Source organism: Silurus aristotelis, assembly GCF_946808225.1.
Source record: "Silurus aristotelis genome assembly, chromosome: 4".
In the NCBI taxonomy this organism is placed as follows: Eukaryota; Metazoa; Chordata; class Actinopteri; order Siluriformes; family Siluridae; genus Silurus; species Silurus aristotelis.
The window spans coordinates 19963295-19980716 of NC_139577.1; the positions used below are offsets into that span (position 1 = coordinate 19963295).

Sequence of the window (17422 nt, forward strand, 5' to 3'; positions counted from 1 at the left end):
AGCGCTGTGCCTCAGTGAGCCTGCTGAGATACTGGCCTTTCCACAAGTTTGACCCTTGCACCCTGGGTCAGCTACTAGCATAACATGAGGCAGACCACATGGTGGACTATGCCATAAAAACTCAACCAGGTTTTAGTAATAGACCTGCAAATATGTACATTATATACACATACATTCATTTGCAGCAACAAACAATAATCACAATGCAATAAATAATATATTATGTTCAAATAGGTGTAGAATTAAATTAAAATGATGATTTATAATTATGAGCTTCATATGGTTTTTGTGTTTTCATGATAATTCCATATTTTATAAAAAATATCAAGCTTTGCAAGCTAATGTGACAGAGTGTGAAGCCATTAATGATTGTAAGCTCTGTTTATCTCAGTCAACAGTAACATTTGCCCTCCTTCTTAATTCTCATTCACTGATTCACATTCCCTCCTCAATACCCTGTCTTCAAATACGCATAACCTCCTGGAACAAAACGTAGACTCTTTAAATTAGATTAAGCTACAGGGTGTTAAAGGTCTCAGATTAAAGAAAAACACCTGTCTGATGGCTAGGAACCAGAGTTTGGGGAACTGCAGTATGTCCGGTTCAACCAAAGGAGAGGCCAAACAGCACGTGGACCCCTGGAGTGTCAGTCCCACTGAGCTGTTGACCTGTGCTAAGCGACTCCAAACACATCGGGGGGGAGATGCCTTTACATGGTACCTTCATCTTTGGCTTCAGCAGCCACTAAGCAGAAGGGTTACCCAAACAAATTTGGTATTTATTATGATGCAATTACATAAAGCTAAGCTGTTGCCATGTTTCAGTGTTTGTGTGATTTACTGAAGATTTTTTTTTATAGATTTTCTTTTTGCAAATTACTCAGTACCAATTATTAACTACTCAGCAATTATCGCTGAAACTAAAAGCAAATACATAGTTTAAATGTGAGGACCTGGCAATACATCCTGAGTTTTACTTTTTACTCATTATACATACATGCTATGTTTATGCAGGAATATGTTATATGGATTATGTCTGAGGAGTTATTCAGAGGTGTCTAAATAAGAAACATATATATATATATATATATATATATATATATATATATATATATATATATATATATATATATATATATATATATATATATGAGGTGCAAAAAAGATAGATTAATGAATTAAATTAATAATAAACAAAAAGAACAGACAAGTTCGGGTATCCTAAGGTAAATTTATTACACATTTTTAAATAAATATTTCCATCATTAAAATTATTTTACACATCCTCAAATAAAAATATATTTATATATGTATAAAAACAGAGACACAATGACACAACAAACGTTTTTTCCCCCCTACATTTCATAACAATGCATTTATACACCTTGAACACACCTCAACAGATAGAACTATGGTAGGAAAAGTGTTGATTATCAAAATGTAGCTGCCACAATAATATACGGATTTAAAGCTGTGTTTGCTTTAACTTTGTTTATCTTTTGGACAATCCAGAACCAAGAGCCACAGAGGTTATTCAGATGAGCTGGGTGTCTTATCATTGGGTGGTCGAGAGGTGCCTTGGCTGTACATGTAACTCAATACAGCTTTTTTTTTTTTTTTTTGTCAGTGCATTCTCTCAGGCCCTCCAAGTCCCCATGAGCAGCAATATGAAGAGTATAAATTACTCTAAAACTGACAAAACAAAATCAAACAATGAGATGGTGAAGTCCACACACTACTAAAATGTGATGTCTCACATATATCTCAAGCCATGTGCTTCACTTTCCTAACATTTTTACACAAGTCAGTACTAAAAGTCTGGAGTACAAAAATAGAACTTTTTCCAGGTATATTTTTTTCCAGCATGTGTTTTTCTTTTCTAGAAAATTATTTAGAAAACTATATGTTACGCATATTAATGCTCAGTACAAAAATGATTTTAGGAGTCCATAAGAGGATTCTGTTCATTATCTGAGATGGTATTTTTTTTCTTGCTCATTAACTAGTCCCCCTTTCTTTCTCCTGCATCACTCTTCAGCGCTCTCCTGAGTAACGGGTGCGCTTAGTCCGTCTGTTGAAAGGGTAGTTGATGAAATCAAAGGGTCTGTGCTCTGCGATGTGGTGTCCTTTGGGCATTCGCTTCATGAAGTGGACTTCCCGCTGGTGTTGCCTGGTTTTGGAGCCCTTACGGGGTCTTCCTTTGCGTGTAAACGCCATGTACCAGCCCTCATACTTTACGTTCTGAAGAGCTGTGTAGTTATTCTCCAACACTATCTCTGTGAAAATGCAGTCTTTCCCCTGACCATTCCTCTGTGAACAAGAAAGAACATTTTAGAGTCAGAAATTGTATTTTAATTCCATATCAATGTTTCAGTTAAAGGTAATTTATAAATGTAATAAAATATTTAATCTGCCAGAAGTAATTTAAAGAAAGCCTGTTCTCACAGACACATGCACACTTGCGCACACACATGCACACACACAGCATATGCTTAAGTCATTATAGTTCAAGATCAAGAGAAAGAGAAATGACAGCAGTAACCAATGACTTTCCCCTTTGGTAAACACCAGTGAAGATTCATCCTCTGAGATTAATCGTTTTATCCACCTTGGGCTCCTCAGAGGGCAATGCTTTCTTTAAGACTTGCTTTCAGAGAGTAATTTACCTGCATAGATGCTCTTTTTATCCTTCATAGTCAAGCAATCCGATCATAATTATAACATTACCCTTATAAAAAGTATTTTAACAAATGCAATACCCATAAATCTACTACTACTTTTACTGTTAGTTGATTTCAGAATGTGGTCTGAACATCATTTGATTTTAAAGTGTTGTAACAGTAATGGCTATAATCAGATATTGTAATCCAAAAAAGAATGCACATCTCTGAACAACGATGCTTCCTAACCCAACCCTTTCAAAAACGTACTGTATGTCATGTATTTCATTAATGTAGAAAATCAGCACTGCAACGCTAGCTCCAAATTCAGAGCTCAGAATATTGCTCACAGTCTATAACCACCAATAAAACACAACAACAAATATAAAAAAAACTCTCGTGCAGGCTGTCGTTGGGCAGCCAATATGTCAGATAGCATAAGATCAGGGGTGCCAAGCAGATGGTCCACCTGGTAGGGTGCTAGGAGGTGGGGGCCAAGTCTCCATCCCACTTTATTACCATTCACAGCAAGAAAGAGGCACAAATCCACCCTGGAACAAGAGTGCCCAGCTAAAAAAAGGAGGAAAGATCCTATTCCTTACACTCCATATCCCGTAATACAACCTAGAAAAGGCTTGGAGCAAACTGTAAGCATTTACTAGACAAAAGGAAAAATGTGGAAGCTTTCTATTTGCTTACAACACCTCTCCACGGGATGTTGTGGTTTTACTACTATAATATTTCGGTACAGGAACAGTAGGAGTACTGTGATCTATGACAGAGCAATGTAGCTCATGTTTGTACTTTATGCTTCCTATTGATCCACCCATCAGAACTAATCCAAAATAATCCATTGATTTAATCAAAAAAATGTTGGAAGTAATATCTGTTACATCAAGGACTGTGACAGGTTTTTCTGGAATGCATGTTTTTGTTCTTACCTTGCCAATCAACTTTCCCCTCCTATTCATGCAGATGTAAAATCCTGTCTCAGCTCCTTTAATTCGAACCCGACTGCCGAATGTGTCTGTCTCCACAATTAGTTTTGCTGTAAATATAAAGATTAATTTTAGATCAGAAACAGTGTATGGGAAACACCACAAATTGTACAGTTCATGTTTTATTTAGTTACATTCTTTAAGTGCTCATACACAGACTCTCAAAGAAGCATACATAAAACCTATAGGGGGCCATTTCTTAGGATTTATGCCAGTAAACATTCTTTAAAAATGATAAAAACAGGTGGACCTCAATTCTTTAGAAAAGGAAGAAGCCACCTTGACAAAAAATATTTAAGACCATCAAAATATATACCTTTAGCATTTTAGCCCAGCAGGATTGAGTTTTAAGTTGTTTTTATAATCTATTTTATTCCAATTAGAAAATGATTCCAAGTTAGAAATATACGTGTTATTTGTAAATTACTTTAAATACATTAAGGTTAATGAAGTTAATTAATGTTGGTTGAATAAAAAATTGGGAACTACCACATTTAAAGAACAATTTCTGAAAAATGATAATAATAACTTTTCTAAGAAAGCTGTGCATGTGTCCAGGAAAGATGGCTTCTATAAAAGTTACTCTTCCACAATGCATGTGCCAAAGATAAGCACTTGCCGCCCTCTTTGATTCTCCCATGCTTTTGGTGATCATAAAGAGTTGTGATTCAGATGGAGGGGGTCAGTGAACCTGCTGGTGGACCACAAGCCCCAAGCTGCAGTCAGACTTTGGCCCGAGATAACAACCCTGCTGTCTGTGCAACATGCTCAGGTGACACGGATGTCACCACAGCCGTGCAGGGCCCGAGCCAGCCTTCCTAAAATACCTCAACAAGGCTGGTAATCACACGGCTTTTGGATGTGTTGACATCACATACAAGAAAGCTGGAAGTAAGGCTAAGACTCATGGGAAACTTGGTTTCTGGCCTATATACAGTATTTCATTGTTTAAAATGTTTAATTATCAAATCTAATTGTTAATCAGAATTACTTACATTTATTTAAGAGGTATATATGTTTAGGTAAAAAATGGAGAAAAAAAATATCCTAAATATTTTTGCTAGAATATTTCTCTCTCTCCCTCTGTGTGTGGGTGTGTGTGTGTGTGTGTGTGTGTGTGTGTGTGTGTGTGTGTAAAGCGCACGTATTAAAGCAAGAATTCAGCTTCTTTTAGAAGTTGGTCAGAAGCAAAACGACAGTTCTTCAGGAAATCTTCAGGAGGTTGAAGTGAGATGAGTTATAATGGTTCTTCCAGACGCGCTCGCACTCTCCAGAGAGTCACCAACAGAACCATCAAAAATCCATTTTGCATTTTTTTCTAGTTCTGCAAAACTTCTTTTTCAGCTTGACCTCACTAAATACCATAAGTTCTTCCTTTACCGAACACAAGTCTTAACAAGAAAGCTGCAGAAAACACGACACGTATATCCTATAGTACCTTTAATATGAGAATGTGTGAAAAACGAAAAAGAAGAAGAAGAAGAAGAAGAAGAAGAAGAAGTGCTGATGTGTGATGGAATAAATCTCTTACCGTGCACGTCTCCGTCCTCGGCCATGGCGTTGATTTTTTTGTTGGCCAAGACCTGGACATGTTTGCCACTCGTTCTGCTGTAAAGCTGGTAGGTCCGGATGAGTCTGCGGCTGACCCGGTCCGTCACCCTACTCTGCTCATTCACATGCTGTGTAAAATTAGGCGGGGACTGAATTGTTACCTGTCAGAAATTAAGTGTGACATAATCAATACCTGCAGAATTGCCGCATTAATCGTTGAAAGAGGCCTATAAATTACGTGAGAATTAAAAGTATTAAATAAAGTAGTCCAGCGGTAAGATATTTATTAAAATAAATAAATCACATTTAATACAGAGGAAAACAATATTTCAAAGTGAAACACATAAAATAGTGAAGCATCTAAGACAGTTTTATTCTTGTGTTTTTCCTCTTTCAGGATAAAGGACTGTAGTGTGTACAGTTTGGCCGGTTTTTAAGACACTAAACCAGGGTGCGCTGTGCGCTTTGGCCATGCTGCGTCTGTTCAGGGGGAACCTGCTCACCTCCATATCCATATCAATCTATACTAAATAAACAATGGGATTTTTAAATATGTATTGAATTTAATACGTATTCATTTTCAAACTTGGATCCGGTTCATGCGCTGACATATTGTTAAAACATTCTGCGGTGCTTTTTTTTTTTTAATTTATTTCAAAAGCACCGTGAATGTGTTTCTTTAGTAAATAATATTATACTGTACTTGTATATATAATCATGCAGTATAATCATTATTATCGTTAGTTTGACAAGCAAAACTATTTTACAGTATACATTGTAAATAATGCACATACCTGAGCATAGTAGCAAAATGCAAAGAGATGAAGGAACCTGTATTGAGAAAGAAAAAAAAAAGACAGAATAAATATATTAATGCAATGAACCGATGGGAAAACGCAGCTATATTAAGGGGTGAGAGGGAAAGTACTTACAGATAACTTAATCGCGACGGAATTAATCTCATTGTTGACCTCGTAGATAAAAGTTAGTAGACCAAATTAGCGTCTGATTTCGAACAGATAACAGCTCAGGGTCTTCCAGTGGAAATGGACAGCGTCCTGTCCCTGAAAAGCTTAATCTTGTTGGACATCCAAAAGGATGAAGACGAGGATGCGATCAGGATCAATCTGTAAAGTCTGCTCAGTTGTAGAAGAGGACAAAAAAAAAATCCAAAATATGAAGGACGTCTCAGCACACGAGCAGGTTTGAGATTAACCCCGAACCCACAGCGGTCAATTTTCTGCTCAGTAAGAAAGACTGAAGTGCACTTAATAAAAGAAAACAAAAACGAAACGATCGAGTCCGTGCGATATATGCTTCCCAGGTTATAATAAAAAAACACATTTAGAATCATATATTTCAATAAAAAAGAGCTAAATTAAAACGAATTGAGTCATTTTGCCCATTTGAAAAAAAAAAAAAAATGACAGCAAAATAATGGTGGCTGTGTGTATTTCCAGAGAGGTCTCCCCTGACGTTTTCTTCCAAGTCCCGTTTGGGTGTCAGTGTGTGGAATCAGGACGATGCATCCCACACCTCTACAACTACTACTGCTACTGCTGCTGCTGCTGCTGGGGAGATGAGAATAGTGAGAAAGATGATGATGATAGTGATGATGATGTCTTTCAGGACACAGTGCTGCTGGACTGAGCAGCCTCTCTTATCCCCTCCTCTTCTCCCATTCCCATGCAGGCTCCAATGTCAACCCCGCTCGCGCTTTACAGCCGCGGTTAAAGTGGTAGGTTGGTCCTGGAGAAACAAGCCCCCTTTTTCTGCAGAACAAAAGCGTTCCCCTTCACCCCCCTCCCTTCCCCCCTATGAATTTAAACTATACTTCACCTGAGCTGGAGATGAACTGGGAAGCTGGGAAAGGCTTTAGAACGCGCAAAAGCGTGTGTGCGCCAGTTTGCTGGAGAACATGTGCACACTGATTCATTCTTATAATTATAAATGTCAGCGTATTTTACTTTTTCGAACTTCATACTCATATTGCTTGTTTAGAAAGATCCAAAGCGCCCCCCCCCCCACAAAAAAAAGAAAATAAAAAAGTAGACCTTTAAACCAGCTATGGATTAGTAAAAATTCATACTACTGTATGAAGTGACCTTCTAATTCAGTACAGTTAGTGTGTGTTGTAAAGCACAGCCTGTCTCTCAGGACCCGAGGAACAAGTTTAACTTTGTTAATTGGGATCTGGCTGCTGAAACCGAGGCCATTGTGCAGCGCCACAACTCGCTCCATCCAGACTTGTGTATTGTCAAAGAGAAGTGTGAGACATTAAAAGGATTACAGACGATTAGTGTTTCTTTAATAGGACCTTTCTCTACTCCCTTAAAAACGACACACTTTTCCCTTGCTGTAAGGATGTCTGTCTTAACATGGATATTGAAAATAAAAAACTGTTAATAAAACACTTAGATTCATAGTATCGATAATACTCAAAGAGACACACTGAGATATACAAGCTTTGATTTTTTATTTTTTTTTTATTTCTAGCCCACCCGTATTTCTTTTTTATTTGAATGGTTCTCCGGGCATGCAAGATAAGAGGTCTCGAGTGAATCATCATGTTAAATTAATCATCTCTTTTAAAGTTTATTTTGAGTCGCCATAACATAATTCTACCACACCCACCGGGTTTACTGATGGCCAGTCATTAATTAGGATTCTCTGGGCGCTTATAAAGCTTTTTGCAGGTCTTCACATAGTTAAATAGCCCACGCAAAATACAGCCGACGCCCGAGTACTTTTGGAGATGAAAAGTTAAATAAATGAATGAAATGCAATTAAATTAATGTATCTTAATAATAAATATAAAATGTAATAAAAAATATAAGAATGCATATATTTCATATAGTGCTTTAATGAATTCAATAATTAATTGAACACACACACACACACACACACACACACACACACACACACACACACACACACACACACGCGCATTTATTTATTTTATTGTATTTATTTTGTATTATTTTTTTTTACTCTTTCATGTCGATAGTCGATTTTTCACGACTTTCACAAACACATTGTTAGTGCCACAAGAGGGCAGCACATCAGTCTCCTTTGATTTAGCCTATTTGCCCACATTATGTCTGACACTTAATATCTATGTACAGTAATATTTAAGGAATGTGTGTTCAGCACCTTATGGATGGGTGGTCGTAGTGACTGTGGTCATAGGGGCCAGTAAGTTCAAAGCATATGAACCTCTCTGTCTTTCTGTGATGGCATTTCAAAAAACAAACAGATAAATGAAGGAGCCACACAAATGCACATTGCTCGCCTTTACTTCCTTCATTCTTTTGGCCAAGTTTTCTTCTCGCCTTTCCTTTTTTTGCTGTCTGTATCGTGTTTTGTGTTGAAGTGGCCCAATATTAATGGGCCATTAAAGTCAACAGTGTGCGGCCATGGCTGAGCACTTCTGCATGGCCTAAGGCAGGGCTGAGCTCCCCATTAACCTACATCCAGCTTCCAGTCGCTCACTGCCTAACCAAGCAGCAGGAATACTAACATGGGAATGAGCCACTGCTGCTTAGCACATGGAGCAACGACTCCAGCATAGAAGGGGGGTACTTGGATTTATGTGTGAGTCCAGTTCCTGTCGTGGTGCTCTGGTACAAGCGGGCTTACAATAGAATGTTTTAATGGATTGCCACATTAGATTACTTTTATTACATATTAGCTATAATAAATAAAATATTGGCTATAAATGGTGTAATTACTGTTATTTTTAACATACTGTTTTGATGACTATTTAAGGTAATTTTGACAGGTATAAATTGTATATATGATGTCTTATATTGTTTAATGTGTAAAAATCTACTGGGTTTCTGATTGGTCTTCTGACTTGTGAATGTGTGTGTGTGTGTGTGTGTGTGTGTGTGTGTGTGTGTGTGTGTGTGTGTGTGTGTGTGTGTGTGTGTGTGTGTGTGTGTGTGTGTGTGTGTGAGTTCCAGACAAGCACATATCTGTCCTGACAGTGTTGACAACCATTTCTGATTAAGGCAAGGTGTTGCCTTGCATGTGTTTTTTAAATATCTAAACTAATTCTTTTATAGTATTTATAGACTGATATTTTGATCTTGTTAGAAGATCTATCTATCTATCTATCTATCTATCTATCTATCTATCTATCTATCTATCTATCTATCTATCTATCTATCTATCTATCTATCTATCTATCTATCTATCTATCTATCTATCTATCTATCCATCCATCCATCCATCCATCCATCCATCCATCCATCCATCCATCCATCCATCCATCCATCCATCCATCCATCCATTCATCCATCCATCCGTTCATCTATCTATCTATGAATTGTCTCTAAATATATTTGGCAAACTCTACAATCATGTAGAACCTCTTTTCTAAAAAGTTTATATAAAGACCTTTTTCCTCCAGCAAGCTTATTAGTTCATAAATAATTTTCTCCTTATACAGTATATATGTCATATTTGTCACTTTTGACAAAGTCAGTCAAGCTTAATCTCACTTACACTTATATTCTTAGTTTGAAGAGCATAAGTCTAGGGTAACTGTTTAAATAGAAGGTAAATAGAAAACAAAAATGGCCAACAAGTTGAACTCAACTTCTGAAAACCTGATTTGGTGCTGTATCAGAGAATGAAGAAGATTGATATTTTTGAGACAGACTGAGTGGCATGAGAGAGAGAAAAAAGAAAAAAGAGAGAGAAGAATAGGGCAGGACTAGAGAAGGACCCCCACGGTGGCCGAGATGGATGTCGATGTTCCTGGGGTTAAGAGGAGGGCAAGCAGGCCCTGTGCCTGGCTGCAGGGAGCAGGCTCCCCGCAGTTTGCCTCTGGGGCCTGATGACTCTTCCAGAGTGATGGGACAGCAGGCCAGGAGGGGCTGAGTGCCCAAGGAGTGGCTCCCGGTGCAATCCGTCCGCTTTCAGCCACGTTACGATGACGCTGGACGCCTTCCCTGTCCCTCAGCTTGCCACGGTAACGCTTGACAGCTTACAGTCAGATACATCAGAAAGCTCACTGAGTGAAGCAAGAAGAGTCACCAAGACAAAACACACCCCAGGGAAGAAGACTCATTTGAGTACCAATGCTCTACTGTGCTGACGGAGGGGCAGTGCCATTGTTCTCACTTTTAAAGTGTTCTTTCATAGGGCCTCAGGGTGATGGACAGGCGTCACAGCAACACACACTGGCAGAACAAACCCAGAATGAGGGACATGTTAATTGGAGGGAGGGAAGGAAATGGATAAACAAACACACTAATGGTGAGGAACCTCGACAGCAGAGCCTCAGATTAGTACAGAATGCAAAGAATGTGATTGGCCCAATGCAAGCAAATGATCTTCAAAGTGAGGCTATAGTGATTTGATTTCATGGAGCTATTCACATCTGCTAATGTGTGTGTGTGTGTGTGTGTGTGTGTGTGTGTGTGTGGTAGGTAAAGTAAGTCTGTCGAAGTTAAAGAACAAATACACAAATACTGCAATAATAACCATTAAACAACTATCAGTGGCTTATTATCATAAATGCATTGACAGTTTTGGATTTCATCCCATCAAGATGATGGTGAGATTGATGCTGCCAAAAAGAACAGTGACGCGAACAGATTGAACATATTTTTAATGAGGGAACTTCATCAGCTACAACACAAATATATTTCCATTCGAATGACCTCACTGGTTAATCTTATAAAGGGGTCATAACAGATTATGCAATAACTGTTCAGTAACTAAAGTGAGAAGAATTGGAAAGGTTTGCACTGTAGTTCAATGAGTGAGAACTCTGCTTACAATGATGGCATGAAGAAGTATAAGGGGTTAAAATATTTTTAAACACTTTAAAAACTCAATTATGCAATAAAAACCATGTAACCGTTTGAGCACCCCATTAACGTGCAGCCATTTTCTTTGTTCTTATCCCTGTCCAGCACTACAGGAACACTCTTTAGCAAGTACAGTGCTCGTTAAATAAGGACCTTCTAAAATATTTATCCATATGGAGAAATGGCTTTCCCTAGTATCCACGTATGAAAATCTCTGGTTGCAAATACAGTAACTTTGCCATACCAAAAAGTCAGTGTTTTTTTTTTTCATAGCCCCACTGGGTTCACCCAAACATACCTTTTTTCTGAGCATATGTTAGTAATATGTATTCCATATGGACATGTTGCACATTATGGTTTCAACATTGAGCGTTCTGCCGTTATTAAAATATAGTCTTTAAACAAGAAATCTATTCATGCAGCTTTTGAAAAATAATTTACCAGTTTTTACTACTGAAATATAGATGTGGTTTGTACAATAGTAAAGAAATGTAGAATAATGGCAAATGAGGCTATATCCAATCATGCACATTTTCTAATTCTGGTGTTGTTGTTTTGTACTGCATGAGGACAGTGCTTAATTTGGACATAAAATAGATTCCTACAGTGCAATTGTACTCCATCACACAGACTTACTGCTTCACTGTTGACTCCTGGGTGGTAAATTAAAGAGCAGCATCTTGCCCTGTTCAAAAGGTTCCGTCAGCAGGGGGGTGAAGGCCATGCAGTAAGGCATGCACCAGAACAGATCTACCACCTTATACATGCATGTGCACACACTACATGCCCACACCTTTCTCTTTATCTTTTTTATCTTGGTTTTAGCATGTATATCGGTCTAAACTGCATTCTGATCTTTTGTGAAGTACACATTCTTTTTGAGGAACTGTAATATCTTGTTGAGGGAATGAAAAAGTAAAGAATGAGTCAGTAAATAGAGAGCATTTCGAGTGTATGTATAAGTTATTCTGACTTTTTTAAATAGATTGTGCCTCTCTGGTCTTTTTGCTTTTTTTCTATCGTAAGCATTTGGCTTATGCTAAGAGGACTGTATAAGCAAAATGTACATTGTTGCACTTGTGGCTCCAATTTCGTATTTTATGTCTAACCCGATTTTATATGAACAACCAAGACTTTTGTTTCTAGCATAGTATCTGATGACGTTCTATTTAGAAAAAGAATAAGAATGAAAATGAAAATTAACTAAACAATCATGCCACCACCACAACCTTTACTTTTATACTTCATTCAGTTTTCTCAGGTGAAGGCAAAGCCAAGCTTTCCATATCACTGTGTCGGATCTCAGAATCCCCTCTGAGACCAAACACCTCAGGAGTGCTCCAAGTTTACCTCTTTGGTTCTTAATTGACACTAACTCGGTCAGAACTCCCAATAAAAGGCCCAGAGACTTGGATGAGAAGGACAGCAAAATACAAGTTTATTTCTTTTCTCTGCAGAGAAGATCAATCACCAAAACAGATATAATCCAGTAGAAAAACTCCTTTTCAGAATAATAGATGCTTGCAAGCGCTTCAAAAGGAAAGTCCCCAAAACCTAAGGGGTAAATCACCTAAGGTGATTTCCACCCTGAACCTCTAGGTAGTTTCCAAAAATCAGAGCTCACCAAAAGATGAAAGTACCAAATAAAACCCCGAAAAGAAAGTCTTCAGACCGGTCTTGAAGGTAATCCTACTGCTCAACAAGAGACTACACTCGACTACCACACACACCCTGCTGAGAGTATCTCTTATTTATGTGCAGGCGCCTCTAGGCGCCTCCTACCTTAATTTGCATGGTTCTACTCGAAATCCCATTATTTCTGATCTATCTAATTTTTGGGCCCTTCCTACTCATTATTATGCATCACGTGGTGAATTCTAATTCCCATTATTTTCGTTCCCTCCTGGTTCTTCCTCTTCCCTTCGTCATTTCTCCCACGTGATCTCTCTTACCTATATCCCCTTATTTTCGGGCCTTCTTGGGGATCTATTTTTTAAAACTTGTCCTATCTTCCTCATTCTTGTCTTAACTCTCGTTTGAGCAACATTGTTTTGGACTAGCCTTCAGTTCCTTTGGATTGTTTTCTTATTTTCTTCTTCTTGATTATGCGTAAGTTTCTTCTCTTATTTTACCTTATTCTATGATTATATATTTCTCCTTAGACCTTCATTTTAATGCTCTTATGTACCTTTTCCTGCTAATGCTATGGTTATAGTTGATTATATGGCTGTGTGTTAGATATTTTTCTTAAGCTTGGCTGTGCACTAGTTCAGTACCTAGTGTACTAGACTGGTTCTTCCTATTTAGTTGCCACCATGCTATTCATTGACCTTGGTCTTGTTCTCTTCTTTCTGTGTGTTTTTTTAGCTCGTTACAAGACCACTAGACGCAAGAGATCTCTCCCTTACTCTAGGGTTTGCACTTCTCCCATTTCTCCCTATCGCCATTTTCAGATCTCCCGTTTGCTTGATGACTTGGACAACTATTTGGTCGACCCTTGTGATGGTCCTGATCGTCCTACTTCTTCCCCTACTGCCCACACCTCTCCTTCTTCCGTTGATGTGGGCACTCAGACTGACCCTGTGTTGATTCTGCCTGTCAGTCCTCCTTCTGGGGCTCCCCTCTCTTCTGACACTGACAGTGCACCTGATTCTGGGCCTGACTCAGGGCCTAGTTCGCCTGATCTTCGTCAAGGTGCTTCTCCTTCCTATTCCCCTACTTCTCCCTGCAATCCTCCTCATGGGCCCTCTTCTCCTCCTACTCCTTGGGCGTCTCCTGACAGTGTCATCATGGTTGAGTCTGAGCCTGAGTCTGGCTTTGGGCCTGACCCCTGTGGGTCCCTGTCTTCTGAGCCCCACCATAGTCTGTCTCTTAACAGTCCCTGGCTGGTTTGTCGTCCTTGTCATCTTTTCCCTAAGTGTTCCCACTGGGAGTGTCGTCCTTAATAAACATGGTGGTCTTTTTCTAAATGGTCTCTGTTGTGGTTTCTTTATAAGCAAGCAATAGGCTTTGGTTACATTGGTCTAAGGTCAACCTGTTAGGCAGGTTTATTAAAGCTAATATATACTAAGTCCATTAAATGATACTAAAACAATTTACCTGATAATTATTTTCTAAGTATAGACTTGGTTGTATTGATGCTTTATCAAAAAATTCCACATTACTTCCCCCTCTGAAACTGAAAAGTTTCACACAATCTACTCTTTTCATGTTGGCGCTTGCATGCATCTTTACAGACCATAGATAAATGAAAAATAATAGTAAACATGTTGCTGATAGCAAAAGATAGTAAATACATCTTACATGTCTAACATATGCTCTGTAGGTAAAGTAAATCAACAGGCCACGGCTACTAAGCCCTGGCCCTAAAACTACACGAGATGTCAGGAAGTTAAAATTAAACGTTAAACAGTAGTATTACTTAGAAAGGTTATATATCCGTCAGTAAAGCATTTCCAATAAAATCGCATATGTCCATACGATAGAATCCAATCAATATAGTAAATAGAAATCAAAATAGCATAATTCCACATTAATCCAATCAATATAGTAAATAAAAATCAAAATAGCATATTTCCACAAAAATAGCATATTTCCATCCACATTACAAATAAAAATCAAAATAGCATATTTCCACAAAAATAGCATATTTCCATCCACATTATGACCCCCTACATTACTTGTTACAAAGCAGAGACATACTGGCCTTCTCGAACATGGATCAGGAGTGGGCGAAAAACCCTCGGTAGCCGATCGTGAGGGAAAATTCCCACTCTGCCCGCCGTGGCGCGACAGTGTGACATGATCACCAGATCCGTGGTTGGCAGTATGTGAAGGGGCCTTGACAGGGGTGTCAATGCCAGTACCAATGGTGTCGTGGGGTCATGTGACGAGTCCAGAAGGGCAAGGGGGCGGTAATCCTGCGGTCCGCCTCCATTCGGGCCCATATGTCGAACTTGTCGGTGGTTGTGAGATGTGCACGTGACGAAACATGTATGGACGAGTCTGTATTGTAAAACAGTGGGTGAATAGGTGGTTGTCTGGGTATGGTGTTCCATATCTGCACTTCGTCCTTGGACAGGCTGGACCACAGCTTGTATCCTGCCAAGGAGACAAAATGATATTCCACTTGGGCTTCCTGTAGAATGTCTCGGGTGAGCAAAAACGCGTGTGTGGTTATACCACCGTACGCCGAGGCTACAGATATGAGGCGGCGTAAGGTGTATGTGTGAGTGGTGAGTGTGAGTGGACGTGTGTGGTGAAGCGAATAGTCCGTGCAACTATCATGTTCGTGGACCCAGTGTTGACTGGACAGAGTGAAATCAGCGTGTTTTAGAATGAGGGATAGAGGTCGAGGGCCATCTTCAGCGAGCGTGGTCCACTGGAGCTGTTGGTTCAAGCCATGGATGTGGGGGTCCGGTGGGTACGGTTGAGCCATGCTGCGTCGGACGATGTGGGTTGGGAGCTGCTGTAGGGCTTGTGGGGTGAGCCAGGTCGAAGGTGCCTGAGCATAGCGTGCGATGGTGTGGCAGGCTCCGCAGTGGCAGTTGTTGGAAAGGAAGGTGTAAGCATAGCGAGCGCTGCCTGGTGACTGCGAAGGGTAGCCTGGATCATAGACGCAGCGGACAGTGCAGGATAAGAAGTCAAGGCGCTGACGGCAGGACACTCGTCTTGGGCGTGACGGAGGCAAGGGCAGTCCAGGAGGTAAGCGGGCGGCTGCCATTGTCTGGACCTATACAGAAACATACATATACAGAGCAACAACACAGAAAACCTCGGAATGGCTGAAGTGTCTGGTCCGGCTACCACCACCACTCGTGGTGTGGTGCCAACTGTTTCATGCTGAGGGGTAGAGGAACGTTCAGTTTGTGTCCAGCCCGAAGGTTCTGCCATACATCTTGTTTCGTAAGGGGTTGGTGCCGGAGTGTAGGTGACACACACACAATGGAGTCCACACCGACTGGGACGCGGTATGGTGGTTTCCTCGGGAGCTGTTGCAAAAGGCGTTTGCAGTGCGGAGTTAGTGACGTCCATAGCTGGTAACCACAGAAGGAGACGGTGTGGTACTGGATCAGAGTCTGTAGTGGGATATTCGGGGTAATAAGGAACGCGTGATGGGAGTGGCTTCCATAGGCGTGTGCCACTGTGATAATGCGACGACATGTGTAAGTGTGTACGGTGAGGGTGAGCCTGGATGTGAGAGGGAAGGACATGTCAGTGGGTCCATCATGGATCCACTGTGTATATCGCAGGGTGATGTCGGCGTGTGCCATGATGTATGGAAGCGGTCGATAGTCTCTTCGGTTGCAGTTATGAATAAGGAAGGAGACATATCGGTCAGTGGTCAGGGGAGACCAGGTTGCATGGTTCAGTTCTGTAACCTCAGCCAACGGGGGGTAGGGGTGCGCAGTAACTGCGTTGGCAAGTGAGATAACTTCTAACATAACTAGCTGAAGACTGGGATCTGGCAGGGGTCGGAGATACATTAACAGGCGTTGGCAGGCACCGCAGCCGAGGTTGTGTCGTGTGAAGAAATGGTAATGTCTGTGAGGTTGCATGTCTGTGGGACAAACGCAGGATGAGGTGCATGTGAGGTAACAGGTACCAAAGGGACGTTGAATACTTTGTGGTAAATGTCTGGCGTGCGTTCGTAAGGGACCTCGCTGTTGGAGTGCCATGATCTGAGGGAAAGAGACACACAAAGCGACTAACTAGAAGGGGGTTAAGCAAAGGGCAGGGTACATGTATCTATACAGAGATTTGTTTCTTTAAGCCTTGTCATCTTCTGCCAGGAGCAGAGGGTAGAGTGTGTCAGAGTGGTTCAAAAGTGCCTGATTGTCCTCGTCGTCGTCTGACAATCTGGCGTTCATCATGAGATATTGGCCGAAAAGGGAGTGTACAGTCTTGTCAATAAGAGAGCGAATAAGTGGGATGCCACAGCATACTACTGCTAAGACCGCTAGTAGGACGAATCCTGCTATTGTAAGAATTCTTATCAGGCCCGCCAACCAATCACCTGACATTAACCATTTGTACCAGGCGGGGTCGGGGGATGCATTATTTTGAGTCATTTCCTTACGCATTGCTTTCATTTTGTTGAATACAGCATTCAGGGGTCCTGCTGGGCCGGTATGTAAGGGTATTAGTGCACAGCAGTCTGAACCGAAAAGAGTGCAGACTCCTTGGTCTGCACCGCGCATGGTGTCTAAGGCAAAGCGGTTCTGTACAGTCATCATTGTGGTGGCATGGAGTTGCTCTGCCATAAGTCCTAGGGCTGATATGGTGTGATTAATAAATCGTTGCTGATTGTACCATATGTAATTAATCCACTTCATGTTTCTATGTGTCTGTACGTGGGGGAGGAATATAGTCCAGGCCGTGGAGGATGCTTC

The 17422-nt window shown here is 40.4% G+C and overlaps 1 protein-coding gene across 1 annotated transcript; it reads right to left on the minus strand.

Moving 5' to 3' along the window:
- Positions 1 to 1216: 1216 nt before the first annotated feature.
- fgf8a (fibroblast growth factor 8a) lies at positions 1217 to 6929 on the minus strand. Its single transcript, XM_083539662.1, has 5 exons — positions 6141 to 6929; positions 6003 to 6039; positions 5189 to 5369; positions 3601 to 3707; positions 1217 to 2309 (listed from the first exon to the last, which is right to left on the minus strand). Exons 1-5 carry the CDS (start codon positions 6170 to 6172, stop codon positions 2034 to 2036), a joined length of 633 nt encoding a protein of 210 aa, XP_083395788.1. The 5' UTR covers positions 6173 to 6929; the 3' UTR covers positions 1217 to 2033.
- Between the last annotated feature and the right edge of the window lie 10493 nt (positions 6930 to 17422).